This window comes from Equus przewalskii, chromosome 22 (genome assembly GCF_037783145.1).
Source record: "Equus przewalskii isolate Varuska chromosome 22, EquPr2, whole genome shotgun sequence".
Lineage (NCBI taxonomy): Eukaryota > Metazoa > Chordata > Mammalia > Perissodactyla > Equidae > Equus > Equus przewalskii.
The window spans coordinates 17,635,187-17,657,623 of record NC_091852.1 but is presented as its reverse complement, the minus strand read 5'-3'; the positions used below and the strand labels follow the sequence as shown (position 1 = coordinate 17,657,623).

Here is a 22,437-nt window from a genome sequence, read left to right as displayed (position 1 = left end):
GCCAAGACCCTGGGCCTGGAATCCGAATGGATTATATGTTTCAGAGCCAGGTAGGGTTACTCACCCAGTCTCTGTGTTCTGAGAACATTGCTCTAGCAGGAGGAAAACCATAGTATTATCCACAACCTTCCTGAAGATGATCAGAAGGGACTCCAAATATAAGCGCTCGTATCCTATGGATAGTATTTGATGTGGGGTCGGTGAGCCGAGGAGTTGAAAGAAAGATTTCTTAGACTCTTAAGATCTGGCAGTAGTGCTCTTTTATTTAGAGAATAGTGTAGCATGGGGACAGGACCTATGGGCAGTCAGAGCTTCTGCTGCCCCCGCTGGCATGGGGACAGGACCCACGGGCAGGCAGAGCTCCTGCTGCTGCCGCTTCTGCTGCTGCCCCGAGTTGAGGGTTAGGGCTAAATTTAAGGCATAGGTATGTGAGTCATCTCTTTATGAAGACAAAGGAAAGAACAAAAAATAGTTAAAATGGTATCAGTGCAGGTGGGGTCTGGTCGTTGGGTGATCCCATGACTTTTAGACAAGAATCAAATCGGATTAAGTAAAGGTCAGAAGCCACCACCCTAAATCAGTTACATGAGATTGCCAGACAGCAACCAGCTTAAGTTCTTGCCTTCCCCATTAAGAGTTTCTAGGGATAAGGTCATCTCTCCTCTTCTTCCTGGTACAGAGAGGGAGGCACCTTTTACAGATAGAGATTTACCTTACAAATGTAAATGTGTCCCAACAAGGGCAAGTTCCATATCCCAGAGCCTCCTTCCCTGTCCCAGTTTATCGAAAGCAATCAGCCAAAACAATCCTGATGCCAAAGAGACATATCCTGGGGTGGCCAATTTCAGGTCCCTACAAGGTCATCCCCCCTTCCTTCACAAACGCAAATGTCTCTCAAAAGGGCACGCAAAATTCCAGTCCTCGGAGCCTGCTTCTCATCTGCAGTTTTAAAAGTAACCAGCCTAAAAATCCTCATCATAAACCATTTTAAAATTAAGCAGCCTAAAAACCCTCATCAGTATTGACACCATTCACTATCCAGTGGCTGATGATACAGTTTGTGGATTTTCCAGATTTGTCACTTCCTCTAGAGTTCGATGGCATCAGACTCATATTGATGCGGGGTCGGTGAGCCGAGGAGTCGAAAGAAAGATTTCTTGGGCTCTCAAGATCTGGCAGTAGTGCTCTTTTATTTAGAGAATAGTGTAGCATGGGGACAGGACCCGTGGGCAGTCAGAGCTTCTGCTGCTGCTTCTGCTGCCCCCGCTGGCATGGGGACAGGACCCATGGGCAGGCAGAGCTCCTGCTGCTGCCGCCCCGAGTTGAGGGTTAGGGCTAAATTTAAGGCATAGGTATATGATTCATCTCTTTACAAGACAAAGGAACGAACATGAAAAAAAAGTTAAAATGGTATCAGTGCAGGTGGGGTCTGGTCATTGTGTGATCCCATGACTTTTAGACAAGAATCAAATCGGATTAGGTAAAGGTTAGACGCCACCACCCTAAACCAGTTACATGAGATTGCCAGACAGCAACCAACTTAAGTTCTTGCCTTCCCCATTAAGAGCTTCTAGAGATAAGACCATTCCTCCTTCTTCCTGGCACAGAGAGGGAGGCATCTTCACAGAGGTTTCCCTTAGAAATGTAAATGTTTCCCAACAAAGGGGCAAACAAATTCCACTCCTTGGAGCTTGAATCTCATCTGTAGTTTTAAAACTAACCAGCCTAAAAATCCGCATCATAAGCCATTTTAAAATTAAGCAGCCTAAAAATCCTCATCAATATGTAGGTGAAGTATGCAAGAGGGCAAAATTACTTTAAAAATAAACCAAACAAATCAGAGAAATAAAACTCCCAGCAACACATTAATTTTAGCATTATAGGCACCATGGGCAAATATTAAAATGGCGTTGTTGCCTAAGAAGTAATTTGTTTTAGACATGAGGAACAGCCTGATTTTGAATTAATTTAGCAGGGGCGAAGGATCTTGAGGGTTGGACATGGAATGTATGAGCAGTGATGGCAGTGAAAGGTACAAAGAGGTCTGAGAATGTGGTCTTGTGCATACAGCAAGGCTGCGACAGTAGAGCCGAGGCAGCCTGGAGGAATTGGAGGTGTGACTAGGAAGAAAAGGGGTGCAGAAATATGGGAAGCCTTGGTACCAAAGGTGCTCCTTTTCCACATCCTCTAACTCAGTTTCAACTTGTCCTACAAACCTTTTTATTACATGTTAGCATTTCCTTACTCGACAAGAAGGAAGAGTGAAAATATGGATGGTTAAAGCACTGAGAGATCATTAGAAATGAATTGTTTTTATTCCATGCTAGTTTATGGTAAAAGGGATTGGAAAAGACAGATGATTAGCTGAACTGAAATTTTCCCTCACAAGAAGGGACAGCAGAGAACTGCACATACCAGCTACAGACCAGGGTGCAGCCACACGCTTCCATTTCATAGTTGTCTTGCCACATGTCATAGCTCTGGTCTGCGCACATCTGGTTTGCTGAGGTACGGTGCTAGTGCAACTAGGGCACAAATGCAAACCTTGTGAGGACACTCGAACAAATCCACTAAACGTGCACTGCCTGGCCTGATGTCCTGTTTTCTAGATACAAACAACTGAATATGGGGCATGTGTTAAACTAGGGTGGGGCCTTCCATAGGGCATTCTCAGTGGTTCCCAAATCTGGCTTTATTTCAGAAGTTTGTTTTTAAAAACCAGATTCTCTAATCTTTAGTCCTCATAAAACGACTAAATTAAAATTCACAGATGTCTGGAAATCTGACTTTTTGGTAAAACAAACCACTGAGATATCGTTGATGAACAGCTGTGTTTGGGACACGGCTATTCTCATTTAATCCCCTTTGCAATTTTACAAAAGCATTAGTAGTCCCATTTCAGAGATGAGAAGGCTGAGGATCAGAAGGAATAGGAACCTGCTCAAAGTAACACTGCTAGTAAAGAGACTTAACTGGTGTTGGGGAGGAAGACATTTCCTCTACCCACTCTAGGTCCTTCTGGCTGGGCTATGAGTTAAATTCACATGAGACAGAATAACAGGAGAAAATTAAACAAAGCTTTATAACATGTACACATGGAGAGATTCAGGAAAACTGAGCAACTCACCAAAATGGCGGAGGATCTCATCTTCAATACCATCTTCAGCTACAAATGAGGATGTTGGGGGTGGGAGGAGTCAGTTATGGCAGAGTACCAGAAAAGCACAGTAAACAAGAGTAAGGTTATTATGCAGATTTAAGTCCTTTACTTCTGCATTGATAAGAGTTTCTAGAGATAAGGTCATCCCCCCTTCTTCCTGGTACAGAGAGGGAGACACCTTTACAGATGGAGATTTCCCTTACAAATGTAAATGTTTCTTACAAAGGGTAACTTCTGCTTTTCAGAGTTTCTCTCATGTCTTCAGTTTTTAAAAGTAACCAGCCCAAAATAATCCTCATGCCAAAGAGACATATCTTGGGGTGGCCAATTCCAATCCCCAACACTGGCATCAAACATAGGTTAGTCACCAAAACATCCACTGCACCTTCAGCAACAAACTGTACCAGGCACTTCACTCTGTGTGGAATCCACTGACTACTCACTAAGAGCCATTTTCCTTGGGAGAAGAATGACCACATACACATTGTAGAAGGAGGCAACAAGTTCTGGTGTGATCTTTCCTTCATGTCAGAACTCCCTCTTCCTCCCACCTATGCTAGGAGCAAAAGATGCTCTTTTCCTCCTGAGATTTGTAGATCCTACGTTCTCCCACATCAGGAACCTGTCTGACCCTGGCCTTCCTCCCTGAGGAACTAGGTGTTTATGATCAATATAGACTGGTGGGAGAGGTGGGAGGAGGTAAACATGCCACGCCCTCCCAGAGGATCCCATCCTCCTTCCTGGGAAAGACTGATTTCATTATCCTCCGAGTCCACCCCCCACCTCGGACCTCCCCCATGAAGTTCATGTATTAAAGGGCTTTTGCTTACAAAGCAAATTGCTTATATGAAATAATTCACTCCACCTAAAAAAAAAATCTGCAAATGCCAATCAGTGCTTCAATAAATGGGAAATAACTAGGGTGGATACAGTTCCATCCAAAAACAAAGAAACATGTTTTTGTCAGTCTGTGCAGTCTGACATGTATCTTTTCCTTTAAACTGCTTAAAATAATAAACGTGCATTTTCTTTAAACTGCTTAAAATAATAAAGAACTTGAAGAAAACAAAGGATAGCTGGGATTTCATTGTAGGGATACCTATAGCCCAAGGAACCATACTAATGGTAAGAATTTCAGACAGTGGACAAAGGACTTTACCATGGGCTCCAAATCTTTGCTCCAGCAACAGCCTCATACTGTGCTGTGCATCAGATCTGCCCTGCATTAGCCACAAAAAGAACTGAGGAAGACAGTACAGATGGAGCCACCAGGGTTAACAAAACACGACATTCAGATGTGTTCTCTACTGAAGGGAAAAGGGAGAGGAATATCAGGGGCTCACTACATGCTGTGGGGTTCTCACACTGCAGTGTTCATAAGAAACACCTGGGGAGTTTGTCATAAAATTATATTCCCAGCTCCAGGTCCTGGAGATTCCAATTCTCCAGTCTGACTTGGGGCTTGTGATTCTGCATTTTCATCAAGACCTCAGGTGATTCTGATTCAGGTGTTTTCCATAACTTTCTATTTAAAAAATTCTCAGACCTCAGGAAACTTTTAAGAATAGTACAATGGGGGCTGGCCTGGTGCCTTAGCAGTTAAGTTCGTGCACTCTGTTTTGGCAGCCCAGGGTTCCCCGGTTCAGATGCCGGGCAAGGACCTATGAACAGCTCATTAAGCCACGCTGTGGCAGGCGTCCCACATATAAAAGAGAGGAAGATGGGCACAGATGTTGGCTCAGGGCCAGTCTTCCTCAGCAAAAAAGAGGAGGATTGGCAGTGGATGTTAGCTCAGGGATAATCTTCCTCAAAAAAGAAAAAAGAACAGTACAATGAACACCAGTATAACCTTCATCAAAATCAAGGCTCAGCAAATTTTTTCAGTAAAGTAACCCAGTAAATATTTTCAGCTCTGCAGGCCATAGAGTCTTTGGGGCAACTACTTAAACCTGCCAATGCAATAAGGAAGCAAATGAATGTGGCTATCTTCCAATAAGATGTTATTTACAGACACTGAAATTGAAATTTCACGTAACTTTCATGTCATAAAATATACTCTCCTTTTGAAGTTTCCCAACTTGTTATATTTAAAGATGTAAAAACCATTCTTAGCTCAAAATTGGTACAAAAACAATGAGGGGAACAAGTTTGGCCCACAAGTCAGTTTGCCAACTCCTGATGCATTGTGAGCATAAAGTCTCTTTTCTGAGGATGAACTTTAAATGCGTTATCACGTCTCATATCCAGACTAATCACACGGTCCATCTCAGGAAAATCAAAATGAATCTATGAAGTTGTTTTCTGACCCATTATTTGTTGTCTTTTTGGATACAATATTTTCACAGCTTGCCATAGTTGATATTTTTGGATGCCTGGTGGCGCACAGTTCATTTAGAAATATTCACAGCTCAATCAGTCATCCTCTAATTTTATCACATAAAAATAGTGTGTGTGCCCTTCCCCAAAACACCAAGGCCTAGTTAGGCATCCTTTTTTCAGCTTTTTTCCCATATTGAAGATAAATATGAATAAAAACCCTCTATCTTCCAGATGATTCCAATGGTCTAGCAAGACCTGAACAACACTTAGTTATCTGTGAGCAAGGGACCGGGGATGACTTTCCTTGATTTTTTTCCTCCCTTTTTGTTGAAAATGAGCTCCAGCCCAGTGTCTGCTTCCATTTCTAGCAGATTGAGTTTTTACCAAGTTCAGACCAACAGGCATGACACAAATCTGTTACCAAATTACTCCGATTCACCGTCTTCACCTCTAGGGGAATTCTCAAGTTATCAAACGTGGCTTCATAAGTATCTGAAAGGCAAACAGGAATTTTGGAGAGTAACCTCTAACTCCGAATGACAAAATCATTAAACATTGTCACAATGGAATCTAAGTATTTACCTATTAGGACCAACTGAAAATATTTGAATTAACTAAGTGCGTTCCTTCTTATTGAAATGCCTTTCAACTGGACCTATCCAAACATTACCTCATCTCTTAAGGAACGATCACCAGTTATCTGAAGCACTCAAGCCTCTATCCATCACCTCATTGCCCGCCCTTCCTCAAAACAAACTAATCCATGTAATGGCATGAAGATGTGTTCTCTTCTGGTGAAGGTAGAGAATAGGGAAGTCATAAGTGCCCCCTCCCCAGTCCTGCATCTAAACATCAGCTTAGCGGCTGCTTTGGAGCCATTCTCGATGAGACTGTGTGTCTCTGCCTTTCATCTTCTCACGAGCACTCTCTCCCAGCCTCTGAAGCTAATATGTAGCATGCTGGCTCAGGCGGAGAGGCAGGGATCTCACAGCAAAGAACTAAAATTCTACTCCGCTGAGATATGAGAAGGCCCTGTGTTTCTCATCAGCCGGTTGATCTGTGGACGGCCATGTTTCTGGAGCTCAACCACCGCCTCATCTGATGGAAAATGCTTACCAACTTACAAAGCACCTTCAAATATATTTTCTCGGTAGGAATAAAACAGATTGCTGCCTCCCAACTGCCTGAAATGTGTATATCAGCTTAGACAACCAATTTAACAACTGGATAGGATTAAGGACAAAAACTTTATTAAAAAGTTCTATTAAAAGAGACAATAGTGAAATACCTTGTTTAAGGTTGGGAGGTGTGTAATACAGGAATTGCAAGTAAAAATCATAAACGTAATTTTGTTTTAGTCACAAAAAATAATGAAGTTAAACAGGGAGCCTATTATATTACTGCAGTGGTTCCTAAACCTGGGTACATGTTAGAATTACCCAGGGAGCTTTAAAAAAATTCCAATGCCCAGGCTGCACCCCACACCAATTAAATCTGAATGCAGGGGTTGGCGGTGGGGCCTAGGCCTCTATATTTCTTAAAGCTCCCAGGTGATTCCCACAAGCAGCCAAGGATGAGAACCTCTGCATTGGAGAATGATTCCTGTCCATCGAAGCTTGGTCTTCCAAAATCTACTTGGTGAACAGTTTCCCCTTCTCTTTTCGGCTAGAACTTTTTTTACAGCTGGAATTTGGAATAAAAAATGATTGACTGATAGAGAGTCACACACATATCTAAAAAATACATGCACACATATTTATTTAACTTAGGCCCTGATTATTAGCATACAAATCAGAAAAACTAGGTGCCTCGGAACTTGCATATCCTCTCCAAATCTTTAAAGAGCCAAACTCTAAAAAAAAAAAAAAAACACACACACATAAAAGATATTTATTTAAGTCATAAAAAACACACACACAAACTTTAATCACCTTCAGGAACCATGATCCAATAATATATTTAATAGGTAAGATCTCATTCATCAATACACAAAAAAAAAAAAAAAACCCTAAACTTGGATTAAGACATGTGCCTTTAGCAAGGGCACTTACAGTTAGAAAGGTTTATCGGTAGCACTTTGAGGTAGCATATTTGGTAAAGTAACAGAAGTCACAGAGCTGCTCTGCAGTTTCTCCCGGACACAAAGGGACAGGTCATCAGCCGTTGCTCCTGGTAGAGGAAAGTGAATTTGTCTGTACTCATTGCCAAAATCCGCCTGAACACACTTCCTACTCTCTCGCCATGGCCATCCCTCCACCACACTGTCTGCCTTGTGGGTTTAGGAAAAGGTCAAGGCATTGTGATGCTTCTTTCCTCTTGCTGTGGTGACATCCTAAGCGGTGGAGCCAATCTCCTTCTGACACATGCAATCCTCACCGGCAGGAGATGCATGCACCCAGTGGGAAGCAAAATAGGGCTTCATGGCGCCTTTGTTTAACTGGCTCTAACAATTTAATTAATTAAGTGACCGAGTCCTCTAAAGCTATAAAGGGGCCCGTTTCTGAATATTCGCTCCACGATTCTGGCCCTTAAAAGGCTCTCCCTTTTTTCTCCCCCGAGTACAATATTTTCCGGTATCATTAAGCTTTTTGCAATTTTCCTGGCAGCGTGCTCAGCAAAGGGTAAAAAAGAATCCACTCATAAAAACAACAACAAAAAACCCGGGTGCAGGAGCAACCCCAAGAACAGACTTCCTTTGTGCAAGTTGAAACGACACAAGTTTACAGTTCAGGAAAATGGCCTGCTTCTTTTAAAAATAATGTAAATATTCAGCTCAGCTCTGTATTTTAAACACAAATATACAGTCAAAACAGACTAAGGATTAAAGCTGCAAAAATGGTCCCAACAACCTCAGACCTTGGTGGAGGTCAAATTTTTGCCCGATGGTCACAGACTAAAGAGACGGTTAATCCCTAAAAGCCCTTTTGTCCCAATATACTTCCTGTTTGAAATCTGAACCCTTAGAAGGAATCAATATACAAATGAATAAAAATAGCACATGTCCAGGCAAAAAAGGGCATGAGCTGAGCCTGAGTTGCCACTTAAAACTCTATCATTCAGTATCATAGAAAATTCTCGATGGCTGCCCAGAACCAGGGCCCAAGGCATCACTGAACTTGCCAGCCACCCAAGTCCACTGCTGATCAAAGTCAACGACACCACTGAGCATTAGACTTCAAGTATCCAAGGTGCTACAAGAGCTGGTCCTCTCGAGGACTCAGGCTGACTCTCAGAACCCCCACCCCACTGCGCAACATCCCATTCTACCAAAGGTGAAGCATTGCTTGTGGTCAGGACAAACACCGCGGTGGAAGGTGAGGAAGAAGAGAACTGCTCTCTGAATACACCAGCCTAACAAATACAAATACATTCTCCAACATTTTGTACAACTAGAAGGTGCGTGAGCTGGTATTCGAGCAAGTACTTAAAACTCGGTCTTTTCTCCCCTTTCTGTATCGAACAGGAAAATGGTTCCATTGGGTTAACAGTGTCACTTTAAAATGCCATAAATTAAATAAGTTAGTTCACATTTTTTTCCCCCTCGCACTTAAGTTACAGTTAGTCTCTAATGTGCTTTTGAAGTTGCTTTAAGAGCTCCAGGTCTCTTCTGCGGACAGTGCCAGCTCTGGGACAGCCATACTCGTCCAGCTGCAAAGGTATGAATTGTTCAAGCAGCCCAAGGCCCTGTCCAGCAGGACTGGTAAACAGCTTCGTCCACGATGGTTTAAAGTTTCCACTGAATCCCAAAAATATGGTACTCCCTAAAAAAAAAAAAGTTCAATTTGTACATCTACTAGTTCCAGGCAAGATAACACAGGAGGTGAGTCGGAGGTGAGCAAAACAAAGACAGCTATAAAGCAAAAAACAAAACTCCACTTCCTGACGTCAGCAAATGAACTCTTACCACCCACCTCTTGGCCCCAACAACAAACCACATCCCAACACACTTCCTCTAACTCTGTCTCCTTATTTAGAAATTATCTTCACGATACCCACCCCAGCAAACAATCTCATGAAAATGGTCTGGGAGCCAAATTCCACCATCAAATTGCTGGCCTCATAAGAACTTCATAGAATAATGCAAATACAAACCTTTGTTATAAAGATGAGCTGGTTTGGCTAATCCCAGAGGTACTAAGGAATCCGAAATATTCAACTGCTTTATTTCTCCTCTTGTGCTCAACAGAACAACTGACCTGTAGGTAAAAGTTAGAAAATCAGTGCAAATTTCAGTAATTAAGCAGGTATTTACTGAGCATCCTTCTAAACTGAATACAGTATAGAAACAATAGATAAAAGCACAACTCAAAAAAAAAACCCAAAAATGACCCACATGCTTTTTCACTCCTGCTGTTACAAATCTCCACTTCCCCGCCCCACCCAGAACCTATGCTGCTATTACAAGGGGTCTCTAAATGTAGGGACAACAAGTCATGTAGGTCAGCTGAGCTAGTGGATGGCTCGGGACACAGCTCTTTTCTGGATTCAACTATTGTAACGGGGAGGTGGGTTTTGCTTGTTTCTGATGCTCTATTTACCTATTTATGTCCTATTATTTATTTATCAAATAGGAAAAAAAATAGTTCTAAAAAGGAAGGAAATAAAATCTGCTCCCCCATGGTTTAGTTGCAATGGCCATCTTCATTATGCAGTATATCAACACATACTCAGATCTGTCTGGATTTTCTCTCTCTCCTCCTTAGAATACTATGCCGGCTTAATTACTGTGGCTTCATAGTTTATTTTAATTATGTGATAAAATAGACCCTTATATTATTATCATTTGTTTAAAAATATTTTATTACTCTCCTACATTTATTCTTCCAGATGAACTTCAGTATCAACTGTCAAGTACAGCAGAAAAGTAACCTATTGGGACACTAACGGAAATGTGATCCATTTACATTTTAATTTAGGTAGAATAACATCTTTACAATGTTAATTTTTCCATCCCGAAACAGGGAATGTCTCTCCTTTTATTCAACTCTTGCTGTATATCCCTTAGTGGAGTGTTTACTTTCTTAATGTGCATCTTGACATTTCTTATTGAGATTCCTAAGTCTCAGGTTGGTGTGGGTTCTTGGTTGAAGTCTTTCTAAAGCAATCGTGATTCAATTCAGAGCCAGAGGAGAAGTCTGACCATAGCAACCCTGCAGGCCTGACCTTCTTCAATGGGTCACACTGCTCGGATTGTCCCATGAGACCACCTACAGGTCGCCCCTCGCCCACCCGCACCCCCACATGTGTACAGTCTCCGTAGAAGTCACTGCCAGTTGCACCATAACTTCTTAACATTTTGTTAAGATGCAACATACACATAGAATAGTATTCCTAAGTGTACAGCATGGGAAATTTTTGCAAACTAAACATACTTGTATAACCAGCACCCAGATCAAGAAACAGACCACTACCAGCACCTCGAAAGCCTTCCTTGAGTCCCCTTTCTAGAAACAACCTTGTGGCTTTGTAATAAGTTGCTCTTAACTCTTAAATCTACAGGACATCTTGCAGGCCTGCTGTGTCACCCTAAATATTTGTGGTGAAATTTATCTCCTGGATTGTTTCAGGTGGACTGAGTGCACGTGTTTTAAACATTAGGAAAAAACCTTTAAATCCTTAAAGAAAACTGACGCCTTGGAAAGGAATTCCCTACAAGTGTCTTAAACCAGAAGACATATATACACTGACTATTACATTCAAATAATCCAATGATTTTATGGGACTTATTGAGATCTGGTCCTGTAATGTGTAAAGAGCATAAGTCATCAAATCAACTGAAGATGATTCAAAAGCTAGACAGCCTTTGCTCCCTCAGTAGCTTAAGTCCCTCCCTTAACGGCTTCACTAAATGAAGACGGCCTGTAAATAATATCTGCAACAAAGCTGAAGGGGTGGAAAGGAGCCTGAATTCATCTCCTTGCCTCCAAGCAGGGTCTGACCAACGCTAAAAAAGAAAGGTTTCTCTCCTGTGCACCTTTCTTCAGAGACTAACAAAGAAAAACTAATCAGACAAGGGCTCTTAAAAGAGAAACCAGGGGCCACCCAGTGGTGTAGGGAGTTAAGTTGGCGTGCTCCACTTCAGCAGCCCAGGGTTCGCCAGTTCAGATCCCAGGTGCAGACCGATGCACCACTTGTGAAGCCATGCTGTGGTAGGTATCCCACATATAAAATAGAGGAAGACGGGCCCAGATGTTAGCTCAGGGCCAAGCTTCCTCAGCAAAAAGAGGAGGATTGGCAGCAGATGTTAGCTCAGGGCCAATCCTCCTCACCAAAAATAAAAAGAGAGCAAGAAACCACATACTTTTCCACTTAAAAACTGGTTTACTCCTGGGGCGGGGCCCATGGCCGAGTGGTTAAGTTTGAGCACTCCACTTCAGCAGCCCAGGGTTTCACCAATTCAGATCCTGGGCATGGACATAGCACCATTCATCAAGCCATGCTGAGGTGGCCTCCCACACAGCACAACCAGAGGCACTCACAACTAGAATATACAACTATGTACTGGGGGGCTTTGGGGAGAAGAATAAAAAAAAAAGAAGATTGGCAACACATGTTAGCTCAGGTGCCAATTTTTTTAAAAAAGAAAATCAATTTACTCCTTTTCCGTCACTTCCAAGTGACCCAGGTGAATGCTCCATATGCCAGTGTCAGAGCACAAGGCTGTCTGAGGGTTCCTCAGTGGGACAGGTGGCTGCAAAAGTAAAATCATCTATAAAATTGCTTTAAAACGGTAACGAGCTTTCTAAGTTGGGTGCAATGTAGATCAACTTAATACTAAAAAGTGGGACAGTAATGCTCCTAAGTATTAAGCTTTTCTCTGCCTTATCTAAGAGCCTTCTAACCATCTGCAAACTCTTCTAACATCCAAGCTCTCGCTTACCAACAATAAGCAGCTTAGACCACCCAGGCATCAACCTGCGATATGGAAGGAATGAACACCTTTCAAGAGTCCTAAATGCCAGCAGAGTACAAGGCAGGCTGACAAACCAAAGTTCAGAGTTGGCCAAATGTCACCTTTAAGATGGCTTGTCTCTCCTGCAGAGCAAGCTCCACCTACCTTGGAGGGATGCCTGCTTTTAAATACTCTTCCATGCGACTGACATCAGCAAGAGAGAAAATCTTTTTCTCCGTCAACCGGAAGGGAACGCCGCAAGCGTCCACGATGAGGAGGAGGACACCCGCGCTGCGCAAGGTAAAGTCGGTGCCGTTGACCTGAGAATACAAAAATGTCTTCTGCGGTCACCACCATTTCAGTACTTCCAGGACGACTCATCTTTCCAGCCCCTTCTCTTCATCTTCCAAACCCATGCAGGATTCAAACTGCATATTCTATTTCCTCTCCCTCCACCGACATTTGAAGTCGTGCCTGTGTTCTCAGAGACTTTGCCTCGACTGGTCTTTACTGACTGGAAGGCTCTGAGGAAGCCACGGTGACTGCACTCAGCTGAGCAGGGGGACTCTGGGTTCAAGACTTTCACTGCTCTCTCATCGGGGTCAAAGCTTTCTCTGCCATCAGTGGCAGCCTCTACACTGCAGCTCAGACAGCTCACTTATTATCACATTGGTTGTGAAAAAATATATATACCATGCCTCAAGCCACCTATACCCCCATTAGGATTTAGGTTTGGAATATCAGAATTGCCAGGTTGCCTCGTCTCCTGTGTTCCAGATACATCTCTCCTTTTAAGTCAAAATGGAAAAGTGGTAATTTTACCAGGATTTAAGCCACAAGGTATTACTATATTTTGTCCAATTACTGCGAAGTGAAAGTTCCAGCCGTCCTCTTTAAGTTAATGGTTTGAGACCTTTTCAAGAAAAATGAACTCCAGACACATCCAAATATCATTAAATCCTCAGCCAAAAAGGAAGGAAAAAAACCTTACTGGACTGAAATATGATTCAACATGAATTTAAGCCATAGGTGCTGTTTCTGTTTAAAATGTGTAAAATTATAAACTACACTAAAAGCTAACAAAGGAGAAATGCTCTCAGTGCTACTTTCCTTGCTTGGGGAAATTAAATTTTATATCTAATCACTACTGATCTCACAGAAATAAAAAGGACTTTTTAAGCTATGTTTAAACTGCTCTAATAGAGAGAATAATTCTAGAAGGCCTGGAGGTAAAGTGCCATCTTATATCTGGAAAGACTAAAAGTGATTCTCTCGGGGGCCAGCCTGGTGGTGTGGTAGTTAAGTTCACACACTCTACTTCCGTGGCCCAGAGTTGGCAGGTTTGGATCCTGGGACGACTTAACACACCACTCACCAAGCCATGCTGTGGCAGCCTCCCCCATACGAAATAGGGGACGATTGGCAGAGGTGTTAGCTCAGGGCCAATCTTCCTCACCAAAAAAACAGTGATTCTCTTATTTTTAAAAATCTGAATATTTAAATATGCAATGATCCTCAACACCCTCAAACTGTCCTCTTGAAAAGTACCCCCCCAAAACCTGTTGCTTAAAGGAAATACAAAAGTTTCCATAAAAACTAAAGCATTGCCAGGTCCAAGCAAAGGTAAAGCATGAGAAAATATTGGAGGTAAATATGACAAAACACGGTATTCTATGACTTTTCTAGGGTCCCAAGTACCCAACCTGCAGCAATAGAGTCTAACAATGTCATCAGACCCTGGGGCAAGGCTGCCTGAGATTTCTTGGGCAAAACAATGTCTCCTTTAATTATCTAGTGAGCTAGCAGAGCAGGGAGCACTCAGCACCCACCTGCTTCCCTTATGCAACCGACTCCCATCAGATACCTAGCTGGCAGCCTGGGACCGGGCTCTTCAGGCAGCTGACCGCATGAAGATGCTGAGTTAACCAATTTCATGCCAATAAAATCACATTGTGAACACACTGCAAATTGAACGTTTGTTACCAGAGGGCAATAGCTATAAATAAATGCTGGAGAAATCTTTGAGCTACATTTAAGCAGGGATATTCTCTTTATTTTTAATTTTTTTTTACTGTGGTAAGAACACATCATGAGACCCAGCCTCTCAACAATTTTAAGTGCACGATACATTATCGTGGACGACAGAGCAAGCAGAGCGTGAGAGCTTATGAACCTTACTCAACTGAAACAATTAATAACTCGCATTTCACTGCCCCCCCCCCAAGTAGGGATATTCCTAATGCAGAGTTGCTAAAAAAGTCAAATTTAAGTTCTCAAGCTGGAGAGTGGAGATGACTGCACAACAATATGAATGGACTTCATGCCACTGAACTACACACTTAAAAATGGCTAAGATGGCGATTTTATGTTCTACGTATTTTAATACAGTAAAAAAGTTGAGAAAGAAAAAAAAGAGTAAGATTTAATTTTGTCTACATATATGTGTATCTGTGATTGTGTTGCCCACCACTTAAAAAAGCTGAGCTCAGGGCCAGCCCGGTGGTGCAGCGGTTAAGTTTGCACATTCTGCTTCTCAGCGGCCCGGGGTTCACTGGTTCAAATCCTGGGTGCAGACATGGCACCGCTTGGCACGCCATGCTGTGGTAGGCGTCCCATATATAAAGTAGAGGAAGATGGGCATGGATGTTAGCTCAGGGCCAGTCTTCCTCAGCAAAAAGAGGAGGATTGGCAGTAGTTAGCTCAGGGCTAATCTTCCTCAAAAAAAAAAAAAAAAAAAAAAAAAAAGCTGAGCTCTTAGAGAGCACATAAGACACCAGGCTCAGTCCCTGGCTGGGTATCAGTAGGATGGCTAGACCCCTGCTACCCAAAGAGCATGTTATGTGGTGGCACTCAGGTCAACCTAGTTCTGGAAAAGCCACATGCCAAGAGCTGCTCACCACTGGCTAGCCTGGCTCTAAACGCAAATTCTAGTGTTGACGCTGAGACTCAGTTCTGTTCCTCCATTAATCCATCTAGAAAAGACATTTGCATCCTCACTTTCCTCATCTGAAAGAAATGAGGGCCTGGCAACCTCAAAATAAAGGCCAAAGAGATTTAAAAACCTTCATTTCCTATATCTTAAATAACTGGGGAGGTTCTTGTAAGCTTCAACAACCATGGTTAAACACAGTTTTCTATGTATTGATTGCCTATGGCAATTATTTTTTGGCCAAAGATGCCTTTTTTCCTACAGAATCTAGGTCACCTGTAATGCTATTAATGAGTGAAAAGTAGTGTGAACAAATTTTAACATTGACCTACAAGTAATCAGTAAACACAATCTACTGAGGAAAAAAAAATTTTTAATAAAAATAATTTATTTAGGGGTTGGCCTGGTGGCACAGTAGTTAAGTTTGCATGTTCTGCTTTGGCAGCCCGGGGGTCACAGATTTGGATCCCGAGTGCAGACATGCACCACTCATCAAGCCATGCTGTGGCAGCGTCCCACATAAAATAGAGGAAGATGGGCACAGATGTCAGCTCAGTGACAATCTTCCTCACCAAAAAAGTCAATAAATAATTTATTTAAAAACGCAAACATTTAGGAGGTATTTATACCTCTATTGCATTGCTCACCCCCAACAATCAAAATGTGATTGCAAATAAGTGACTGTTGCCAGAGATAATTCATGTCACCAGGATGAAACGAAAAAGCCAGAAGCCAAAGCTGTGACCACGCCAGATGGTACTCACAGAGATCACAGATGGGGCTCCGCGCTGCAGCTCCGCTTTGCTGGGGGACTGGAACTGCACGGGGAGGTAGCTCTCATGAGGATCACTAGTGAACACCACCTAGACAGGGAAGAAGTCCCACACCTACGTCAACCGCATCTTCCTCCAAAAGGCGCCCTCAAAAGAAACTCAATTATACCAAAGCCAGCTGGTGCTTTTTTCCCTAAACTTTTACACTTTTTCATAAGCTGGCATTCCACCTTTTGATATAGGCTTAAGGTGAGAAGCGTATGTTTCCCATTTTCTGGAACAATTAGTTGTCGATACCTGTAACCTTGTTAATAAAATAAATTCTACAAATGGCTAAATAAATGCGCTTTATATTTGAATCTTTGTAAACATTTCATGCACAAACAGTCACAGATCTTTTCAAAGGTCCTTTTTAGGCCAGTTATCCTGAATTAGCACGAAGTCACTCCAGGACTGAGGAAAGAATGATAGCTGATGAGAACTAGCCTGTCTAAAAACTTTCAGTACCTTGTGCATCACCAGGTCTAAATTCCTCTGCCCGACCTGCAAATGGTCCCATAAATTGAGCCACACCTGATATTCAAGCCCCGCTCTCCCACTGTTTTATCACAGTCAGCAGGGAGGGCAGTTTCCTCACTTTCCCACACTCTGCCTTCCTGCCACTCTGCCTTTGCAGATGCTGTTCCCTCCCCAAGAATGCCCTTCCCTGTTTCGTTCTACTCCTCCAGATCACTCTGTCTCCAAATTCCCCTTCCTCCCTCCTTCCTAAGGGCTCTCTTCTCACTCAAAAGCACTCTTAATTCTCACACAATTTAGCACTTAAAGTCTGAGCCCTTAGAAATCGATGGCAGCAACTTCACCACAACAGAAAATGAGCGGGACACTAAGCATTCAGGAGCCGTACGCTTTTTCTGCAGTCTCAGATTTTGGGTCAAAAATTCATGTGCATTTTCCTACTTACTCCTCACATACATGTGTTTGTGTTTGATATTCCAAACAAAATTTCCCCTCAAATCTCCATGTAAAAATGCTCCTCCCAGATGCTTCAAATATTTGCATCTGCGCAAAGTCAGTAATCAGTACATTTTCAAAAAATGAACTCTAATCAACGTTTCCAGTACAAATAAAGAACGCTAAACATCCATGCATGGAGCCATTTAACAAGATAGGCCTAGAATATTTCCAGTGATGATTCAATTACTTTTCATGAATTACAATGGTTATTAGAATTGTTATTATAAATTATATAAAGCCTTTTCAGTAATGAAGGACTTTCTTCGCAAATTCGGCTCGAGAATTAGGCTGGAGAATTTACTTCCCCACAAAGATTATCTAAAAATGTCACTTTAACAGTCAAAACCTTACAGGCAAGGACCTGTAAACTCTTCATGTACCCAGTTTGTTTGCTGGTTGGTTTTAGTCGAACTAGAGAACAGGGGTGGCTCATGGGTATGAGAAACCAAGACCATGAGAGTGAGCAGCCATTGAAAAACTACTTATCCTATACCATGACAGGAAGCATACATCCATCTTTCTCTTCCTGCTCTTACTGCCCTCAATGAACAGAAACAAGAAAAATTAGAAATGAAATATTTGTACAGTGGAAGAAGAATTTCTGTTTTTTCAAGTCACTTAGAATGATAAGAAATGAAAAGAAATATTTAGAGGTTTTTCTCCATATTAATAGGCAGTATGCATTTCTGTGGTAACTCTAGCTTCTAAAGAAAACGTCCTCTAGGGGCTGGCTGGTGGCCTAGTGGTTAAGTTCAGCATGTTCCGCTTCAGCGGCCCAGGTTTGGACCTACACCACTCATCAGCGGCCAGGCTGTGGCAGCAACCCACATACAGAAAAATAGAGGAAGACTGGCCGCAGATGTTAGTTTAGGGCAAATCTTCCTCAGCAAAAAAAACCAAAAAAACAAGACCTCCTCTAGCCCAGTGTATCTCAAATGTGAACATATGTCAGAATCACTTGTGGGGCTTGTTAAACCACAGATGGCTGGGCCCCACTCCTGGGGTTTCTGATTCAACAGGTCTGGAGTGGGCCCAAGAATTCGAATTTCTCACAAGTTCCCAGGTGATGCTGATGCTGCTGGTCCAGGGACCATACTTTGAGAACCATTTCCCTTGACCCATATTTGTTAGCATAAAGGTTAAATGTTAATTAGGGCAGTATTAACTCTACACTTCTTTTTCACTTGGAATCAGTCTGACTTCCTTTGGAAACCCCACACTCAATTTTTTGGATTTACTTTCATTGCCATGTTTTCTCATGATCCAGAAGATGACCATCTAATTAAGAATCTATCAAGAGAAGCATTTCACTTGTAGCCAAGGTCTGTTTGTACTTTTAATTACAGGCAAACAACATAGCGCATATTCAAAATTAAGAGTGGCTTTCCACCTTAAAAAAAGGAAACCACTTCCATCTGAGCTGCATTTTCTGTAGAGAAGTTTCACACTGCCAATAAAACACAGCATGTCACGACATCACTGACATGTAAACCCAATAGCAACATTGTAACAGAATCACAGCTGAGACAGAAAAGACCACAACCAACAACTCCACAATCAACCAGGGTAAACTGACGAATCACAGGGGGAAGGTATTTTTATTACAAATTTGGACTGGTGTGCTTCTTATGAGCATCACATTCTAGAATGGGCCGAAATTCAGGAGAAGAGCATACAATACTTATAAATTGGCAAAACAGAAGTTTCAAAGAAAAATGTACTTATTGCAAAGATATCTTTTGATTTTTCCTCCCTGGCTATAGCCCACTTTTCTTCCTTGTTTACCTGCTGGGTTCCACAGCCTTGACAGAGTCCCGTGAGCATGGATGGCATCCGCTTGAGCGCTGATGGCTTCTTGTAATACTGGGGATACGCTTTGGCCATGCAGTTACTGATGGCTTTTGAGTCTGTTGTTGCCTGGATCTTGACTCGTTCGCATCCCTGAGATGAACAGTAACTGTGGCCAATCCTGTGGCTTTTGGCTTTGAGATACAAAAACAGCAACCTGCATAAAACAGAAGCCAATCCACTGGGAGTTAGACTGACTCTCAAAAACTTAGAAAAATTCCTCAAATTGACACATGGCCCAAAGAGACATTTCTCCAATAAAGTAACTTCTTAAAAGAAAAATAAATTACAAAACTAATAAAGTTGTTTCTCTTTCCTTTCTACCCAACTAGGGCCCTAAGTGAAACGCAATACTGCTTCAGAAAATATTTTGGTAACCTGATTCAGTCGTTCCACAAGATAGCAAAGTTGATTTCTGGTGTGAATTAGTTCAATAGGTAATTTGGGAGGATGGAATTTGGCTTGGCTGAAAAATTCCTTGGAAAACTTTACACTTGTATTGAGTTTAGAATTAGTGTGTTTTTTTAATTATTTATTTATTTTTTTTGGTTTATAAATCATTTTGGTTTAAGGCACAGAAATGGACCAATAAAAACAGCAACTGTGATTTGTTTGGCTAAGGCCAAGACATGGTCTCAAATCAATTCCTGTGATGTTTACTAAGAGCAGATGGGCCGGGGGTCTTTCTGTCTGTACTTTGGCCAAAAATCAAGTGAAATGAACAGTCCCACCCACTCTGCTATCCTCCTACTGCCAAGATGAATGGAAAAGTCACTTCCAGGCAGCAGTCCAACATCTGTCAGCAAACCTAGTCCTCCTAAACCAAGGAAGTCAAGATTCTAAAGGACTTGATCAAATGTGATTGATTACTGGAGATCAAGAATTCACATTTTCATATGAGGTCAATGAACCATGCACAGTTGCAATTATGAGGAAAAAATCAGTATTGTTCCAATATCCAATAATTTTACCATTTATACATAAGGAATAACTGGAACCTGATTAGGCATGGGCCTTTTGATATATAATTAAAATCATCAAAATGAATAGAATTAAAAAGAACTAGAACCTCAAAGGCTGAGGGATTCTAGAACCATCCAAACGAAGAAATATTTCCCATCTTGTTATACATTTAATCATTAATTTGTGATCACCAGATTGTCCTTACAAATTTGGGTGTTCCATTTATTTTTGTGGAAAATCAACTGGTAACGTGGAAGTTCTGTCATTTATAGAATAAAAGTCCAAGTAGGTTAAGTCTAATTAGAAATATGATAAGAAAAGATTTAAGCTGATCACACCTGCTACTGGAGGTGCCCTGGAGGGCAAATGAGTTGCACCGTATTCAAAGGCTAACAAGGCACTTGACTGAACCTCAAACCTCATTCTCCCAATTACACTTGCCACCCTTCTCCTGAGGCTGACCTTCCGTCTTTCCCAGACATGCCATGCCACGTTCTGCCATGCCTCCATGCATTTCTATTTAGACTGTTCTTGGGATACCTCACCCATCTCTTTTTCCGTTTCCTTCTACTCATTCCTCAAGAGTTAGCCCCAATGTCACCCTCTGGGGATGTCTCTGGTCACCCTAGGCTGAACTTCTGGGTTACCTCCAAAGGCACACGGAATATCCCACTATGGGACCTATAGCATTTAAACCTTTTGCTTTCTAATTACTTGCTTTACATGCCCACATCCTTCAACAGACTGCGAATTCACAGAAGAAATGCGTCTTACCTACATCAGTATCTCTACAGTACCTCGACTACGAAATCTAGTAGGAATGTCAGCTTAAGGAATGGATATTGAAGGAGCATGCTACTTGCTGGAAGAGTACAGGAGATCGAGCCTACCATAACCCAAAGGCTGAGAGACTGTAACTGGATAAAAGCAGACAAGGCCAACAGGACCCCAGCTGAACAGGATTAGAATTAAAAAGTGGAAAGATGCAGCCTAGAGAAAGTTGAGAGCAAATATGCCATGGTTATACAGTGAGTTTTAAAAATTCAAGGTCAACTTGAGAGATAGCCTTAAAGGAAGAGAGAAATGAGCTTCCACTGAAATATGAACTACATTATATAAATAATCATCTTAAGAGTTGTTATGGAAAATATTTTTAAATTTTTGATTGGGCCTACTGGTTCTTCACTGACAAGGATAATTTCTCCATCTAAATTGCCTTAATAGGTACATGGCAAACATCTTCACTCAATTCCTACTGCCAACTATAATTACGAGTCATTCTAGTTCTCCTCCAAACCTCTAATAGTGATGAGCAGAGAATTCCCCACATCAGCTGCTTTTCTAAACAGCCGTCACATCACAGCCTATTCTTAGCTATGCTGAAGAACTAGTAATTTCACCATTAAAGAAAAATAGCAATAATTCTCATTCACTAGTTGTGCCGAATTACCCCGTGCCAGAGTCAAAATAGAATTTCCTCTCAGACTGCTTCTTCTGCAACTCTGCCAGTGAATGCACAGGCTCATATTCTTCCATTTTGGATAATGAGCCATTGTGCCGCTGAAAAAATCCAAAGGTAACCTGAAAACTTGTGTTGGATGGATAGCAGAGGCCAACCCGAATCCAGTCATTCCTACAAAGGAGAGACAATAAAAAAGTGAAGTCACATTTGAGCCAATAAATTTTGAGTATTACAGCATATGTAAATTTTAGCCAGGATTTTCTCCTCTTTCAATTTCTGCTATATATTGAGCCACTAATAACGGAAGTCTTGAACTCTGACATATTAACAAATCATCTACCTTTTTAGGTTACGCAAACTTCTCTTCGTCAATATACTTACAACAATAATATGGCTTACAAAAATTTCTTGGTTTCACAGGACTTCAGGGAATGAGAATAGAAGTTGGGTAAAATGTACTTAGACACTACAAGCAGATAATAAAATTAAGCGAGGTGGTTGGGTATGGGTCTCTACTAAGATGGAAGAAACACAATAGCCTGATCATGGAAGTGGACACTGGTAAAATCTTTCCAAAGAATTTCTTGTTTCATAAATTTATTTTTATCTTTCATTACTACATTAGGATAAATACCTAGTGGTAAAACTGCTAGTTATAAAGGCATATGTATTTTTCAAGCTTTTGATGAACATTACCAAATTCCCATAGTGTTTTTTCTTACCTAATGTCCTTACGTATAAAATACTTATTGGAAAACATTAAAAGTATTTTCCCTTTCTTATCATTTGCTTTTTTGGGCATTTTTCTAATTGTGGTAAAAATATACATAACAAAAAATTTGCCACTTTAGCCATTTGTAACACTACTGGTCAGTGGCATTAAGTGCATTCATAAGGTTGTGCAACACCACCATCCAGTTCCAGAACTTTTTAATCATTCTAAAGAATTTTTAAGCACTATGTAACAAGGCCCTAAAATTGTTCAGAGGTTTCATCCAGTAATTCCACTAAAGAATAGTTAGAAACGCAGACCAAAAATGGGTAAGAAAAGATGTTCTACACAGTATCATTTATAAT

The 22,437-nt window shown here is 41.5% G+C and overlaps 1 protein-coding gene across 4 annotated transcripts in view; it reads right to left on the bottom strand.

The window, feature by feature from the left end:
* Window positions 1–7,213: 7,213 nt before the first annotated feature.
* Window positions 7,214–22,437, bottom strand: part of CEMIP2 (cell migration inducing hyaluronidase 2) — a 71,723-nt gene continuing 56,499 nt past the window's right edge. For all 4 annotated transcript variants that reach the window (XM_008513566.2, XM_008513565.2, XM_070590681.1 and 1 more), the window contains 6 exons: window positions 21,349–21,531; window positions 18,873–19,092; window positions 16,065–16,163; window positions 12,537–12,691; window positions 9,572–9,675; window positions 7,214–9,240 (listed from right to left, as the gene is read on the bottom strand). In XM_008513566.2, coding sequence (XP_008511788.1) covers window positions 9,038–9,240; window positions 9,572–9,675; window positions 12,537–12,691; window positions 16,065–16,163; window positions 18,873–19,092; window positions 21,349–21,531 — 964 coding nt within the window. In that variant the 3' untranslated portion in view covers window positions 7,214–9,037. The remainder of the gene's footprint in view (window positions 9,241–9,571; window positions 9,676–12,536; window positions 12,692–16,064; window positions 16,164–18,872; window positions 19,093–21,348; window positions 21,532–22,437) is intronic.